We start from the raw sequence: 16,665 nt of genomic DNA, 5'->3' as shown, positions 1-16,665 counted from the left end.
TAGACTAACTTTCCTAGGTATTCTTGTTTTTTACTGCATTAATGGGACTCATAAAAATCAAGTTAAAAAAGAATTAGTTATGATTAGAACTGAAAAAAATCTGTACAAAAGGCATTGATTTTCAATATGGAAATTATCAAAAGACTTTTCTTGGTAAAATTTGAAAGTTTTAAGTATATTTTCTATCTATAGATACTATCTTTATCTCATTCTTGTATTCTTGTGATTTTTTTTTTCTTTCTGTCAGTTTGTTTCTCTTACTATTCACTCTCTATAGCTTTACAATTCTGTGTTGTCATGGTACTAATTTTGAAATCACAGCTGGAAGCTCTGAAAAGCATTCTGACGAAGACTGAGTTGTGACCTTAGGACAAGAATAAGCTATAAAACAAATGGAGTTATGAAATTAATATTATTTCAGATATGTGCCCATGTCTTTAGTCCTAAGGGAATTGTCGAAACCAAGAAGTTAAAAGTCCTCTCCTTGTTTTCCCCGTCCACTAGGCATATAAAACATTCTACTTGCTTGTGAATCTAGTAATTTAAATTTTACTTTTTGTAAAGGAGTTTCCATAGGCTTATTTGTTACCATCACCCAGATTCTCAAAGCTCTCAGAAATAAGTGGGGTTTTTTTCAGTTTATCTAACAAAAAGAAAAATTACTTTAGTATTTGATGTTCATCACATAGTTTAAAGTGTCAAACAAACAAACAACAACCAAAGTACTGAAAGTACTATTAATCACTGTCGTCGTCCATAACAGGGTCCACTGTGTCGTATAGTCCCATGTTTTTCCTTTAGCTTTCCTTCTAGTGACATATACAACCCTTAACTTCTCCTTTCAACCACAATCACACACATAATTCAGTGCTGTTAATTACACTTGCAATGTGCTACCATCACCTCTGTCCATTGCCAAACATTTACAGTCAGCCTAATTAAAAATTCTGCACAAACTAAGCATCAGCTCCCTATTCTCTACCCTCATTCTATCCCCTGGTATCCTATATTCTATATTCTAACTTGATGAGTTTGTTATTGTAATTAGTTCATATTAGTGAGATGAGACAATAGTTGTCCTTTTGTGTCTGGCTTATTTCACTCAACATAATGTCCTCATGGTTCATCCATGTTGTCACATGCTTCAGGACTTCATTGCTTCTCACTGCTGAGTAATATTCCATTGTATTTATATACCACATTTTGTTTATCCGTTCATCAGTTGATGGGCACTTGAGTTGCCTCCATCTTTTGGCAATTGTGAATAATGCCACTATGAACACAGGTGTGCAAATGTATGTTCACGTCCCTGCTTTCAGTTTTACTGGGTATATACCTAGTAGAGGGATTGCCGGATCATTCTATACTTAGTTTCCTGAGGAAGCTTTGAACCATATGAAATTGCCAATATCTCAGCAGTTTTGACCTACAAAAAGGATAATTTTATATGATTCAATGTAATAGAATCCAGGGACCTTAACAGCTTAGTTAACACTTAATTTACAGACCCTTCTGTCCAATGTAGGAATTCTTTCCGTGGTATTCTTGGAAACATTCCAGTAGGAGAAAAGGATGAGATATAATGGGGATTCTCATGCTAAGTAAGGGAGAGATTTGAGGTCCCCATAGAGTAGAGCTGCTACCTCCTGGAGCTGTACTCAGGTTCCTGTGGTGCTCTAAAAGCACCAGACTACTGGGCCTGGAGGTTCTTAATTCCTTCAAGTACCAATTAGATGCACAGTGCCTTGTGAATTTGCACACTAGCACACATCCTCTGAGTACTTGGCTGCTAAGCTACTGATCTGCAGAGGATTTAACCAAGTATCAATTTAGCTGAAATAGTATTATTTTATTTTGGATTGCTCTGTATATAACTTTCACATATGTTTTCTTTTAAGTTAGTTAATAGTTGAGCTTTAAAATGATAATGTGAGTGTTGTGGAATTTAAAACATAATGAAAATAAAATATACAGCAATAGCAAAAAAAGGGGATAATAGAGTTAAGTTGTAAAGGTTTTACATTGTTTGGGATGTGGTAATGGTATTTAAGGTAAACAGTAATAAGTTAAGAATGTATTTTGTAATTTGCAGGGTAACCATTAAAAGAGTAACACAAAAATATGTAACAGGCTAATAGAGGAGATAAAATGTAATAATAAATAGAAAAGAAGCAAGAAAAGAAGAATGAAGGGCTAAGGAACAAATAAAAATAGCAACATGGACGTAAAAGGAGAGGTAAAGATAATACCATGCAAACACCAGCCGAAAGAAAGATCGTATCAGATAAGTTAGTCTTTAAGGCAATAGTTTCACTTGAGAGATAAAGAATGACATTTCATAATGCTGATAGGGCCCTCTGAATAGGAAGACCTACAGTCCTAAACAACCCTCTCGTATGTCTGCTACCCAGTCATATGTGGTCTTTAGGTCTTCTCTTTTGGCAGTGTTCTCATTTTTTCATTGCTAGAGATGTTTCTATGATTATAAGTTATTTCTTTGTCTTTCTGACTATGGTAATGCTCATGTTTAGCATGCTCTGCACATTGCAAACATTTGCATGGGGCACTGCTGAGAGAACACAACCTCAGACATGTAATTATTTCATTTAGTATTGTAGATATTTTTAATGTAGTAATTATTGCCCTTTTTAAAAAGGCGAAGTATGAGAAATGGAATTTAGTTGAGGACTAAGCTGATTGTTTTTAAGGAATATTTTCTAACGTGTGATTATGAGTAATAAGGTATTATAAAAACAAATCAGAAAGCAGTAGATGTTTGCTCATTTGTAAGCGTTCTTGGTAATAATTTTTTTTATTTTTGTACTAGGTCTTTAAAGTTATGTAGTGACATGTCACTGTCAAAACTCTTCATTTCAGTAAGAAGGAACGATCTCGTGAAACATATGACAACATGGATGAACCTTGAAGACATAATGCTGAGCGAAATAAGCCAGGCACAAAAAGAGAAATATTATATGCTACCACTAATGTGAACTTTGAAAAATGTAAAACAAATGGTTTATAATGTAGAATGTAGGGGAACTAGCAGTACAGAGCAATTAAGGAAGGGGGAACAATAATCCAAGAAGAACAGATAAGCTATTTAACGTTCTGGGGATGCCCAGAAATGACTATGGTCTGTTAATTTCTGATGGATATAGTAGGAACAAGTTCACAGAAATGTTGCTATATTATGTAACTTTCTTGGGGTAAAGTAGGAACATGTTGGAAGTTAAGCAGTTATCTTAGGTTAGTTGTCTTTTTCTTACTCCCTTGTTATGGTCTCTTTGAAATGTTCTTTTATTGTATGTTTGTTTTCTTTTTAACTTTTTTTTTCATACAGTTGATTTAAAAAAGAAGGGAAAGTTAAAAAAAAAAAAAAGAAAAACAAGGAAAAAAAAATATGTAGTGCCCCCTTGAGGAGCCTGTGAAGAATGCAGGGGTATTTGCCTACCCCACCTCCATGGTTGCTAACATGACCACAGACATAGGGAACTGGTGGTTTGATGGGTTGAGCCCTCTACCATAAGTTTTACCCTTGGGAAGACGGTTGCTGCAAAGGAGAGGCTAGGCCTCCCTATATTTGTGCCTAAGAGTCTCCTCCTGAATGCCTCTTTGTTGCTCAGATGTGGCCCTCTCTCTCTGGCTAAGCCAACTTGAAAGGTGAAATCACTGCCCTCCCCCCTACGTGGGATCAGACACCCAGGGGAGTGAATCTCCCTGGCAACGTGGAATATGACTCCCGGGGAGGAATGTAGACCCGGCATCGTGGGACGGAGAACATCTTCTTGAGCAAAAGGGGAATGTGAAAGGAAATGAAATAAGCTTCAGTGGCAGAGAGATTCCAAAAGGAGCCGAGAGGTCACTCTGGTGGGCACTCTTACGCACACTTTAGACAACCCTTTTTAGGTTCTAAAGAATTGGGGTAGCTGGTGGTGGATACCTGAAACTATCAAACTACAACCCAGAACCCATGAATCTCGAAGACAGTTGTATAAAAATGTAGCTTATGAGGGGTGTCAATGGGATTGGGAAAGCCATAAGGACCACACTCCACTTTGTCTAGTTTATGGATGGATGAGTAGAAAAATAGGGGAAGGAAACAAACAGACAAAGGTACCCAGTGTTCTTTTTTACTTCAATTGTTCTTTTTCACTCTAATTATTATTCTTGTTATTTTTGTGTGTGTGCTAATGAAGGTGTCAGGGATTGATTTAGGTGATGAATGTACAACTATGTAATGGTACTGTGAACAATCGAAAGTACGATTTGTTTTGTATGACTGTGTGGTATGTGAATATATCTCAATAAAATGATGATAAAAAAAAAGAACCACACATAGGCCTTTATGTTGACAATTAAATTCCTGTTACTGCAAAAAAAAAAAAAAAAAAAAAAACTCTTCATTTCTATGTTGAGAAAATGACTTGTTATTTTGAGAAGATTCCATTCTTCAGGAAAAAGATATCTTTTAGGTGAACTTAATGCCTAAATGCAAGAAGAAGAAAGAGAGCTTAAAGAAACAAAATTAAAATTGTTGAATAAAGGGATGTAAGAAAAATGGCAAAAGAAGAATGAAATGTTAGTTTGAAGAAGTGTGTGGGAAACTGAAGCCGTGTAGCTAATTGGTAGAAATTAGAGTAGGGAATTAATATTTTTTGAGTACCTTCATTGTCTTATTTAACTTTCACAACTAACAGGTGGAACAAGTATTACCTGTATTTTTAAAGGTTGAAGAAACCAAGTAAGATAAGTTGTGGAATTGTAGTTGTCTGACTTGAGTTAATAAGTTGCATAGTGAGTACAATAAGAAAACCTGTGCTATGTGAAACTTCCTTGTTCACAACTAAATCAGGACTTTAGATACTGTGAAATTAAGCACATTGTTTAATCTCATGTATTGAGAGTTCTTTGAAAGACAAGACCCATTATTATTTCCACTGCCTAGACATTACCTGGCACAATAGGAGCTCAATAAGTGAATTTTTTGTTGAGTTGAGTCTACAAGTATCTTTATTTGTATTATTAAATTATTATTGTATTAGAAGATTCTTATAGTAATTTAGAATTAAATTCTTCTGTAGAATAAAGTGGGGGAAATGCTATTATAACTTAATAACTAATATAGCTTAATATAATAATGAGAGAAAGGGTTAATTTTCTCTGAAAGTTTATTACAAATAAAATTTTTACAAAACAGTAACTTAGTACTACCTGGAAATAGTACAGAGAAATAGAATTAGTATCACTTTTTCCTATAATTAAATATTTTATTCTTAAGCTCATTCATGGATTTAATGTACACAATAAAACACCACAGGATTCATGTCAGTGACAATGTAAAATGAGCTTAGCATTAATGCCAAAACTCTGGTCATTATCACTTTTTGAAGTAGAGATTCTGCCAGATAATTTGTTTCTCCTTTTAAGATACGTAAGTAAACGGGAATCATAGATGTAGTATTTTGGACTTGAATAAGGCATTCAGTTTTGTCCTTTGTGAAATTCATGTTGACAAATGGAGTAAATGAAATCTAAAGCAGTGACATCCCAACTTTAAACTTTATATAATCTTTTATATTGGAATAAGAAATAAAGTAGTAAAAAAGTTACATGCGAATGCTAACAGACAAAAACCATATTCTCTTCTAAAGTTTTCAGGGGATTCCACAACTTTTAATTAAATGTGTACTATATGTAAGGCACTGTGAAGTTGAGATAAAGAAAGTATCAGAAGACACCCTTAATGCATGAAAAACTAGGTAACAATACAGGAACGATATAGCAAATACAAAAGTAAAAGAACTATCACTGTACACGATCAATTGTCCAGAGAGTGCTATGAGTTAAGAAGCAGAAATGACATTGAACTGAAGTGGGCAGGACTGGCTTCTACCCAAAATGAATTTGGGCCGGACCTTGAGTGAGTAGGATCATGTCTTAATATCTACCCTGGAGAAAAACTCAAATATGCAAAAGAAGCATGTATAGGCAGTACTATTTGTACTAGCAAAATTTGGAAACATTCTAAATGGTCATCAGGAGAATGGCCAAATTAACTGTTCTGTCTATACTGTGGAATACTGTACAGTAATTAAAATAAATAGAGTAGATCCATATGTACTGACAGAAAAATTTCTAAGTAAATTGTTGAACTTTTTAAAAAGGAGGTTGCAGATAATATGTATAGTATTCCATTAATTGGGTTAAAAAATAAATCAAACTAACCCACAGATGATAATGTATACTTTTGTAGGTACATAAATACATTAAGCTCACAGTAAAGGAAGGATAAATTGATAAGAGTGGTTGCAACAGTAGAGAATTCATAAATTACTTACATAATCGAAAATGAAGAAGAAAGCCCAGATGAAAATTTATCAAATCATTAGTAGAGGTTATTTCTGCATGGTGGTATTACAAATAAATTTTATCTTATTCTTTATATTTTACTGTATTTTCTAAATTTTTACTGGGAGCATAGTTTATCAGAAAGTGTTAAAACATGTTTCATGTACAAATGAGAGATAAGTCATTGATTACAAAATGGAAAATAATAAGGAGTAGAATTTAATTAGATAGAAAGAAAAGGGCGTTCTGTGGGTGTGAGAGAGAAATGAGGGAGAGAGAAAGAAATCCAGAATCCTTGGAAATTTTTAAAGTCTTATAGAGCCATCTAGCAATGCCCTACATTTTTAAGCCATTCATTCAACAAATATTCAAGGACTTAGTGCCAGAATACCACCTCAAGTGTAATGGGGTCCCTGCCCCTAAGGAACTTACCTAATGATGAGGGGAACACAAAACAGCAAATTACAATACAGTATAGTAAGAAAGAATGTACTGCAGAGGTGGGGAATGGGATTGGTGAGAATTGATAGAGAAAGCTTTCCTGAAGGAAACAAAGTCTAATCGTAAATTTGGAGTTAAGTTGGAGGAGGGGTGGAAGAAAGTAGTGTGTGAGATGTATGGAGAGCAAAAGCAAGGACTAGCACATGAAGCACCTCGAAACTAGTTTTAAGGACTCAGTTTTGTAGTGTTTGTATATTTCACATATATAATCTTGCTGGAGTTCTTTACAATATACAAAATAATAATCTTGTCGGTTATCTGACACATAGTAAGCGCATAATAAACACTAATGGGATGAATCGTCATACTGAAAGATCATATAGCAATGTAAGAAGTCTACTTGGAGAAGAATATTAGTAGTCAAGGAGACCAGTATTACATAAATATTCACATGGAAGTACATAGAGAAAATGAGAAGAGCAACAGAAGTCACTTAAAGAAATTTTTAAAAATTTTAAAGAAATTTTTTCTGTCTGAAGATGAAAAATTAAAATTCTAAGTGTTTTTTTCAAAAGATTATCAAGACCACAATGAGGTGCCCTGGCATACCTATCAGAATGACCAAAATGAAAAAAACCTGACAGTACCATGTGTTGGAAAGGATGTGGTGTAATTGGAACTCCCATACATCCATTACTGGTAAGTGTGTTAACTGGTACAATCACTGTGGAAAACTGTTTAATGATGCTTACTAAAGCCAAATAATGTCCAGTCTGTGCTTCAGCAATTCCATTTCTAGGTATATACCCAAGAGAAATGCACATGTAAACACTACAAAAGAATGTACAAGAATTTTATAGCAGATTTATAATAGACCAAAACTAGATACAGCCCAAATCCAAAAGTAGAATTGATAAATGGTAGCATAATCGTACAGTGGAATACCATACAGCAATAACAAAAGAACTCTTAGATGCAACTACATGGGTGAATTGCAAAGACAAATGATAAGGAAAAGCAGCTTGACAAAAGATTCCTTTTATAATGAAATTCAAACACAGGCAAAACTTAATTTAGAAGTTAGAGTTGTGGTTACCTCTGTAGTAGACGAGGTGGTGAGGAGATTGGGAGCCTTCTGGGGCTAGAAATATGACATATTTTGTTATGGATATAAATGTTCTGTATCTTGCTAAGTTTATATATATGGTTGTGTGTGTATGTATATATGTGTGTGTATGTATACACACACATTCATTTGTGTTTAAGTAGTTTCAAGAAGCCATCTTCACAGAGAATCTAACAAGGGAAAATAGGTTTAAATTAAAGTAAGGACATGTTAAGGAAAACCAATACCTTGACCATAACCTCCATAAGCGATGAGAGAAGAATGTGGAAATGCCATCTCTGAAAAATATCCAGTACAGAGTAGGCAATGAATTTGTTCAGTGTGTTAGGTTGCCTGGATACAAGGATTGACACCCTCTTGAGAGTTTTTGTTTTTTGTTTTCATTTTTTTTTTTTTTTGTTTTGGTCCCGTGTGCATTTTATTGCAGGCAATACACGGCAATAGTTTTTTTTGGATAAAGAAACTCAAAACCTAAAGCATTTCTGATATAAATGGAGGCAGATTCAATTTAGCATATTTGAAAGAGTCATACCTAATTCACCATGATAAAGATGTTATTTGATAAAGTTGGCTTAGCTGCTCTTTAAATCAACACTTGTAGGTAGGTACTCCAATTTTTTGGTTATCAATCTTTTTTAACTTCTTACTAAATAAATTATACTCTTTTCAAGGTTATTTATACTGGCGGTAGCTTGGGCTTTTAATCTGCTAGAAATTAAAAAAAAGAATTCTAACAGCCGGGACAGGGTTGTAAATAACTGTATATTAGTTACTTAATCTGTTTTTCAGGTAGATAAAATATGTTATGTGTATTGATATCTATTGTGGGATTGCCAAAATAAATTAGTTTTTGTTAAACAGAAATCTCATATTTAAGGGGCCTGAATTGCCACAAAGGCATTCATTTTTGAAGAAACTTTTTGAAAATAGATTTTCTCCCCCCTTGCTTTAAGGGAGACATCACTAAACAAATCATAACTTATGTAAAAAGAGAACTTATCACATTATTATTTGTTAATGACGATGGGCTATTCCCATTTGGGCCGTTGATAGAAAAAGTTAACAAATGTGTGCGATTTAGAAAGGAGAAATAATTGAATTCATTACTGTTTACATTCCCATTCCAGGAACAATAAACATTCTGAACCCTCCAGGCCTCTAATATGTTATCTTGTTAGCATGGAAAAACTTTTTATTTATCACTTGTTTCACACCTTGTGTCTTGTTTTCTTTTCACTGCATGGGATGCCCTTCCTCTTTTTTGTCCACTTGCAGAATTCCTATGCCTTCTTAAAGACTCCTACTTTAAGACCTCCTGTCCCACGCAAAGTTAATCACTCCTTTCTTTATACCACCACAGTCCCTACTAATTATTGCTGTTATTATACCACATACCACACTGTATGGCAATTGTTTGCTATTTCCTTACTAGATTGTGAGCTTCTTAAGTAAAACAGTGTTTCATTCCATACTTAGCTGAGTCTCTGGTTTTGTAAATGCTTGCTGAATACATGAGTGAAAGGAGGCTTTCTCACATGATGTGGTATTGCAAAATGAAAGCCTGATAAATAAAGGCTTATAATTTTACCAACTGACTGGTACCTGGCATTTTTACTTCTAGTGGGTTATCAGAGGAAGCTGGTTAAAACCCACAGTAATGTTTTAAAATTAAGATTTATTTAATATTACTCTGTTACAAGACTGGACACTAAAAACGTAAGGAAAGGAGCTATAACCATATTTCACGTGTGCAGGGCTTTAAGAAAACTCATGTATGCCTGAAAGTGTAAAAGCTCAAGTTTTAAAAATGTAATTGTTATTCAGTTTACAAAAAAAGCTTACTGCAGGAGTGACCTAAATACTGTTCTTTCATCGTTTGTTTTAAATTATTAAAAATAGAAGGAAGTAAAATGTAATGGAGAAAGCACTGCAGTGAAAATTGGGCATTTTCAATTCCCTTCTCAAGTCTAAATCTGACTTTGATTTTGAGCAAATTGGAAAACCTTTTTGAACTTCAGTTTCCTTCTCTGTGAAAGTGTAATTTGAATTACATGATATTCACTATTTCACCATTTTAAGATTAATTCATTTTTAAAATATGTTTATACAGAATTCTAAGAATGAAGATGTTATAAAGAGATGGACAAGTGTTTTGAATGTAGAAACCAGCCAAATTGAGGTGATTATTCACATTTCATAGGTATCCATACAAGATATTTGTGATTATTTTTTCTTTAGTGAAGAAGCAAATTGCAAAATAATGTGGTCTTAATTTTTTGTAAAAAGAAAAGTACACACTCATGCATAGAAAAATGGTCAGAAAGGTAAATATTAATGTTATCTCTAGGGTGGGCTTCTAGATGATAAAGGCGAATAAAATAATATTTTTCTACAATAATAATGAAGAAAAACCTAGAAGACTTTAACAACAAACTAAAAACATAAATAAAGGCCATTTGCAATTTGGGAAGTCAATGATTATTTGAGAAACATGTAAGGAAAAAGTATTGGGGGCTGGGACCAAGATAGCAAAGACAAGCTTTTTTCTGTTTCCCATGTTTACTAAGAACTTGATACCTATGGTGGAAAGTAGAAGACCACAGCACTTAGTGATTAGTATTCATTCAGCTTTCCTTTAGTCATGACTGGAATGAGAGTTCTTAGTATGGGGTCCATGGATAAGCTTCAGGGGACCCATGAATCATTTAAATTGATCCAAGGTAATGTATATTTCTGTTCATGCATTTTTCCAAGGACTGAGTCCATAGGTTTTAAGAGATTCACAAAAAGATACGTGATCTAGAACATTTAGTAGGATCATTTTGGAGAGTGCCTGTTACATAGTATATGCTAAATAAATGTTAAGTGAATTAATAAATCATAAAAGTTAAAGTGCTCTTAGTAATTAAAAAACTATAAATAATAAAAAATAGTAATTTTATTACTGAGTTAACTTTTGTGAGAAGATGCCATCTAAATAAAATTGCCATATAGGATAAAATTAGCTCATTCTAAAATGATCTAAAATGAAATTTAATTATCTCTTTTAATCTTAAGGGAAGGTGAACCAAATTCTACTGAACACTTTCCATGTGCCAGGCATTTATATGGGTACTTTCAGATGCAGTTCACTTAATCCTCATGCTAACTTCATATAGTTAGTGATATCTCCATTTGTCAGTTTAGAAAACTAGCTCAGAGTGGTTAAATAGCTTGCACATTTGTATTTCTACAATTGGAAGTTCAATGATTGATCTAACACAAGGAAATGCACCTAAATCTCCAAAGGTTAATTCACTGAGTACAGTCTGTAGAAGTTTATCCTGTGATTGTGACAACTAATAAAAGCAGAATTAGTGAGACACTACCATAAATCTTTCTGATGACTTACGCAAAATAATCTGACCTAACTTCAAGTTATGTTTGAATTGGGCTTCTTTTAATGTAGGAAAAGTCATGAAGTAAAGAAATGAGGTTAAATGGAGTATACGTTCTTCTTGTCTTAATATAGCTGCTAACTGAAAGAAATGGTAGAGAAATAGGTAAAAATCAAGGAAATACTTTTTTCTTACTCTGATTCACAAATGGAAAATACTATTTTTTAAAAACTGATTTACAAAATGTAAAATGTGAAGGCACTGTGGAAAAACCTCTTGATAGTTCCTCAGAAAGTTGATAGAATTACTGTATGACCAATTACCAGCAATTCCAATATCCCAAAGAATTGAAAACAGGGGCTCAAACGGATACTTGTACACCATTGTTCATAGCAGCATTATTCACAATGGCCAAAAGGTGGTAACAACCCAAGTGTCCATCCACAGATGAATTGATAAACAAAATATAGTATATACATACAGTGGAATATTTATTATTCAGCCATAAAAAGGAATGAAGTTCAGCTACATGCTACAACATGAATGAACATTATGCTAAGTGAAATCAGCCAGACACAAAAGGACAAATAAATATATGATTCCACTTATACGAAAAATCAAAAATAAGCAAATTCTTGGAAATAGCAAGTATATTAGACATTACTCAATGGCAGTGGGAGGAGGAGTTATTACTTAATTTTTACGGAGTTTCTGTTTTAGGTGATGAAAAATTTTGATAGGGGATGGGGTTGATGATAGCACAATATTGTAAATGTAATTAATGCCACTGAAATACTCAAAAATGATTAAAATGGCAAGTTATGTTACCATAATAAAAAAAATAAATTCCCCGAAGTACCAGTAGCAGGGAGGTGTTGAAGTACCTGATAAATAAAAGACAAAAGATATCTTTTAATCAGGTAATACTGAAAATATTCTAGATGTGTACCTAAACTGTATCATATACCAATGTACAGGTATAAGATTATATTGATAAATAAAATTCTATTTTTATTCATTTTATCTTTATTTGTGCTGGCCAGTATACTAGCCAGAGGCAGCTATGTAAATTTAATTAAAATTATGATTAAAAAATATGAACCATCAATATGTTGTTTACAAGAGATCTCATTTTAGACTTAGCAACAGAAAGAAAGTGAAAGTGAAAGGATGGAAAAAAAGTATTCCATGCAAGCTACAGCCAAAAGAAAGCAGGGGTAGCAATACTAATTTCAGGTAAAATAGACATTAAATCTAAAGATGTTTTAAGAGTCAAAGGAGGACATTACTAATAAAAGGGACAATTCACCAAGAAGAAATAACAGTCATAAATGCTTATGCACCCAATCAGGGTACTCCAAAGTACATGAGACAAACATTGGCAAAACTGATGGAAGCAATTATGGTTTCCACAATAATTGTGGGAGACGTCAATACATCACTCTCTCGTATTGATAGACCATGCAGACAGAGGACCAATAAGGAAATTGAAAACCGAAACAATGTGATAAATGAATTAGACTTAACAGACATATATAGAACATTACATCCCAAATTATCAGGATACACATTCTTCTCTAGTGCTCATGAAACTTTCTCCAGGATACGTCATATGTTGGGGCATTAAACAAGCTTCAATAAATTTAAAAAGATTGAAATTATTCAAAACACGTTCTCTGACCACAATAGAATGCAGCTAAGCTAGAAGTTAATAACTATCAAAGATCCAGAACACTCACGAATATCTGGGGATTAAACAACACACTCCTAAACAATCAGTGGGTCAAAGAAGAAATTGCAAAAGAAATTGCTAAGTATCTAGAGACAAATGAAAATGAGAACACAACATATCAAAACTTACAGGATACAGCAAAGGCAGTATTGAAGGGGAAATTTATAGCTCTTAACTGTATACATTGAAAAGGAAGAAAGGGCTAAAATCAGAGAACTAATGGAACAACTGAAGAAGCTAGAAAATGATCAGCAAACTAATCCTAAAGTAAGTAGAAGAAAAGAAATAACAAGGATTAAAGCAGAAATAAATTATATGGAAAACAAAATACAGTAGAGAGAATAAATAAAACCAAAAGTTTGTTCTTTGAGAAGATTAACAAGAGTGACAAACCCTTAGCTAGACTGACAAAGTCAAAAAGAGAGAAAACCCAAATAAAATAATAAAGGAGGGGGGTATTACTATGGATCCTGAAGAAATTAAAAAAAATCATATGAGGATATTATGAACAACTCTCTGCCAACAAACTAGGTAATTTAGAGGAAGTGGATAATTTCCTGGAAACACATGAACAACCTAGACTGAATAGAGAACAAATAGAAGACCTCAACAAACCAATCACAAGTAAGAAGATCCAATCAGTTATTAAAAAGCTTCCTACAAATAAAAAAACCCCAGGGCCAGATGGCTTTACAGGGGAATTCTACCAAACTTTTCAAAAAGAACTGACACCTTTCCTGCTTAAACTCTTTTAAAAAATGGAAGAAAATGGAACACTGTCTAGCTCTTTATGAAGCCAGCATCACTCTAATACCAAAACCAGATAAAGGTACTACAAGAAAGGAAAACTATAGGCCAGTCTCCCTAATGAATATAAATACAAAAATTCTCAACAAAATACTTGCAAATCAAATTCAAAGACATATTAAAAAAAGTTATACACCCTGACCAAATGGGTTTCATCCCAGGCATATAAGGGTGATTCAACATACTAACAAATCAGAAGAGAGAAATAAAGTGATCATCTCAATGGATGCTGAAAAAGCATTCAACAAAATTCAGCATCATTTCTTTATAAAAACATTTCAAAAGGTAAGAATCAAAGAAAACTTTATCAATATGATAAAGGGCATATACGAAAAAACCCACAGCCAGTATAGTACTCAATGGCGAGAGACTGAAAGCCTTCCTAGTAAGATCAGGAACAAGACAAGGATGCTCTCTGTCACCACTATTATTCAACATTGTACTGAAAGTGTGAACCAGAGCAACGAGGCAAAAAAAAATAAAAGGCATCCAAATAAGAAGGAAGAAGCAAAATTCTCATTATTTGCAGATGATATGATCTTATATTTGGAAAACCCTGAGAAATCGACGACACACCTACTTGAGTTAAACAGATTCAGCAAAGGGTCAGGATACAAGAGTAATGAACATAAGTCAGTAATGTTCCTATATAGTAGAAATGACATAACTGAAGAGACACTCAAGAAAAAGATTCCATTCTCAATAGCAACTAAAAAAAATATATATATGTACCTAGGAATAAACTTAACTGAGGATGTAAAAGACCTCTACATGGAAAATTACATAACTCTACTAAAAGAAATGGAGCCTAAAAAGATGGAGAGATATTCCATGTTCATGGATAGGAAGGCTAAACTACCCATACTGATCTACAGATACAATGCAATTCCCATCAAAATTCCAACAATCTACTTTGCAACTTGGAAAAACTAGTCATCAAATTTATTTGGAAGGGAAAGATGCCTCGAATTGCTAAAATACATTCTAAAAAAGAAAGAGGAAGTAGGAGGACTTAACACTGCCTGCCTTTGAAGCCTACTATAAAACCATGGTAGTCAAAACAGCATGATATTGATTGGCACAAAGATAGACATATTGTTCAATGGAATCAAATTGAGAATTTGGAAATAGACCCCCAGATCTATGGTCAGCTGATTTTTGATAAGGCCCAAAAATCCACCAGCTGGGACATAACAGCCTCTTCAACAAATGGGTCTGGGAGAACTGGAAATCTATATCCAAAAGAATGAAAGAGGACCCCTACCTTATACCCTAAACAAAAATTAACTCAACATGGATCAAAGTTCTCAGTATGAGAGACCATACCATAAAACTCCTAGAAGATAATGTAGGGAAACATCTTCAAGACTTAGTATTAGGAGGTCGCTTCTTAGACCTTACACCTAAAGCACAAGCAAAGAACGAAAAATAGATAAATGGGAACTCCTCAGAATTAAAACTTCTGTACCTCAAAAGAATTTGTCAGAAAGGTAAAGGAAGAGGCAGACAATGCAATGGGAGAAAACATTTGGAAACCATGTATCTGACAAAAGATTGATATCTTGCATATATAAAAAAATCCTACAACTCAATGACAGGAGTACAGACAGCCCAATTATAAAATGGGCAAAAGATATGAAAAGACATTTCTCTGAAGAGGAAATACAAATGGCTAAAAAACACATGAAAAAATGTTCATCTTCGCTAGCTGTTAGGGAGATGCAAATCAAGACCACAATGAGGTATCATTTCACACCAATAAGAATGGCTGCCGTTAAACGCACAGGAAAGTACAGATGCTGGAGAGGATATGGAGAAATTGGAACTCTTATTCATTGTTGTTGGGACTGTTCAGCCACTCTGGAAGACAGTTTGGTGGTTCCTCAAAAAACCAGATGTTGAGTTACCCTATGGTCTAGCATTTTCACTTCTCGGTATTCACCCAGAGGATCTGAAAGCAGTAACATGAACAGATATTTGTACACTGATGTTCACAGCGGCATTGTTCACAATTGCCAAGAGATGGAAACAACCTAAATGTCCTTCATCAGATGAGTGCATAAACAGAATGTACTGTATACACACGATGGAATACTATGCAGCAGTAAGAAGTAACGAGGTCATAAAACGTATAACAATATGGGTGAATCTTGAAGACATAATGCTGAGTGAAATAAGCCAGTCACAAAAGGAGAGGTATTGTATGTTACCACTAATGAGAACTCTGTGAAAAATGTAAAAAAAGTGTCTTATATTGTGGAATATAGGGGACCTAGAGATAGACAGCAGCTAGGGAAGGGGGAACGATAATCTAGTAAGAACAGACAAGATATTGAGGGTGATCTTAATGATATGGGAATGCTGAGGTGTGAGTATGGTTCATTAATTTTCTTTTGGCATGGTAGGAGTATACTAGAAGGAATGAAGTTATTTCAGGATATTTGTTTTTACCATTGCTTTGCTTTGTTTTGTTTGGAAATGTTTTCTTATTTGATAAAGTAATTTAAAAATTTAATTAAAATTAAATAAACGAAATTTCAGTTCCTCACCTGTACTAACCACACTTCAACTGCTCAATAGCCACTTATGGCTAATGGCTACCATATTGGACAAAACAGATACAGAACATGTTTATCAGTGCAGAAAGTTCTTTTGGACAGCACCAACTTCTTGGATAGTACTGATAAATTTGTGTGATCTAGGAAACTTTTGATTCTAACTACAGGTTTGGTTTCATGTATTTTGTCCAGAACACTTTTCTTTAGGGGGTCAGGGCAATGTACTTGCTTTGTTTGCTGTAGTTCCTTAGAACTCCTGTGATATCTGGAAAT

General features: G+C 33.9%; 1 protein-coding gene across 3 annotated transcripts in view; it reads left to right on the top strand.

Moving 5' to 3' along the window:
* Nucleotides 1-16,665, top strand: part of LOC119508756 (transmembrane and coiled-coil domains protein 1) — a 330,776-nt gene that overhangs the window by 163,489 nt on the left and 150,622 nt on the right. Inside the window, exon 2 of one of the 3 annotated variants that reach the window (XM_037802563.1) lies at nt 7,368-7,491. The exons of the other annotated variants lie outside the window; for them this stretch is intronic. Coding sequence (XP_037658491.1) covers nt 7,441-7,491 — 51 coding nt within the window. The 5' untranslated portion in view covers nt 7,368-7,440. The remainder of the gene's footprint in view (nt 1-7,367; nt 7,492-16,665) is intronic. 3 annotated transcript variants of the gene reach the window in all.

This window comes from Choloepus didactylus, chromosome 1, assembly GCF_015220235.1.
Source record: "Choloepus didactylus isolate mChoDid1 chromosome 1, mChoDid1.pri, whole genome shotgun sequence".
In the NCBI taxonomy this organism is placed as follows: Eukaryota; Metazoa; Chordata; class Mammalia; order Pilosa; family Megalonychidae; genus Choloepus; species Choloepus didactylus.
Note: the sequence above shows the minus strand (reverse complement) of the source record. Positions and strands in the feature narration are given on the sequence as shown.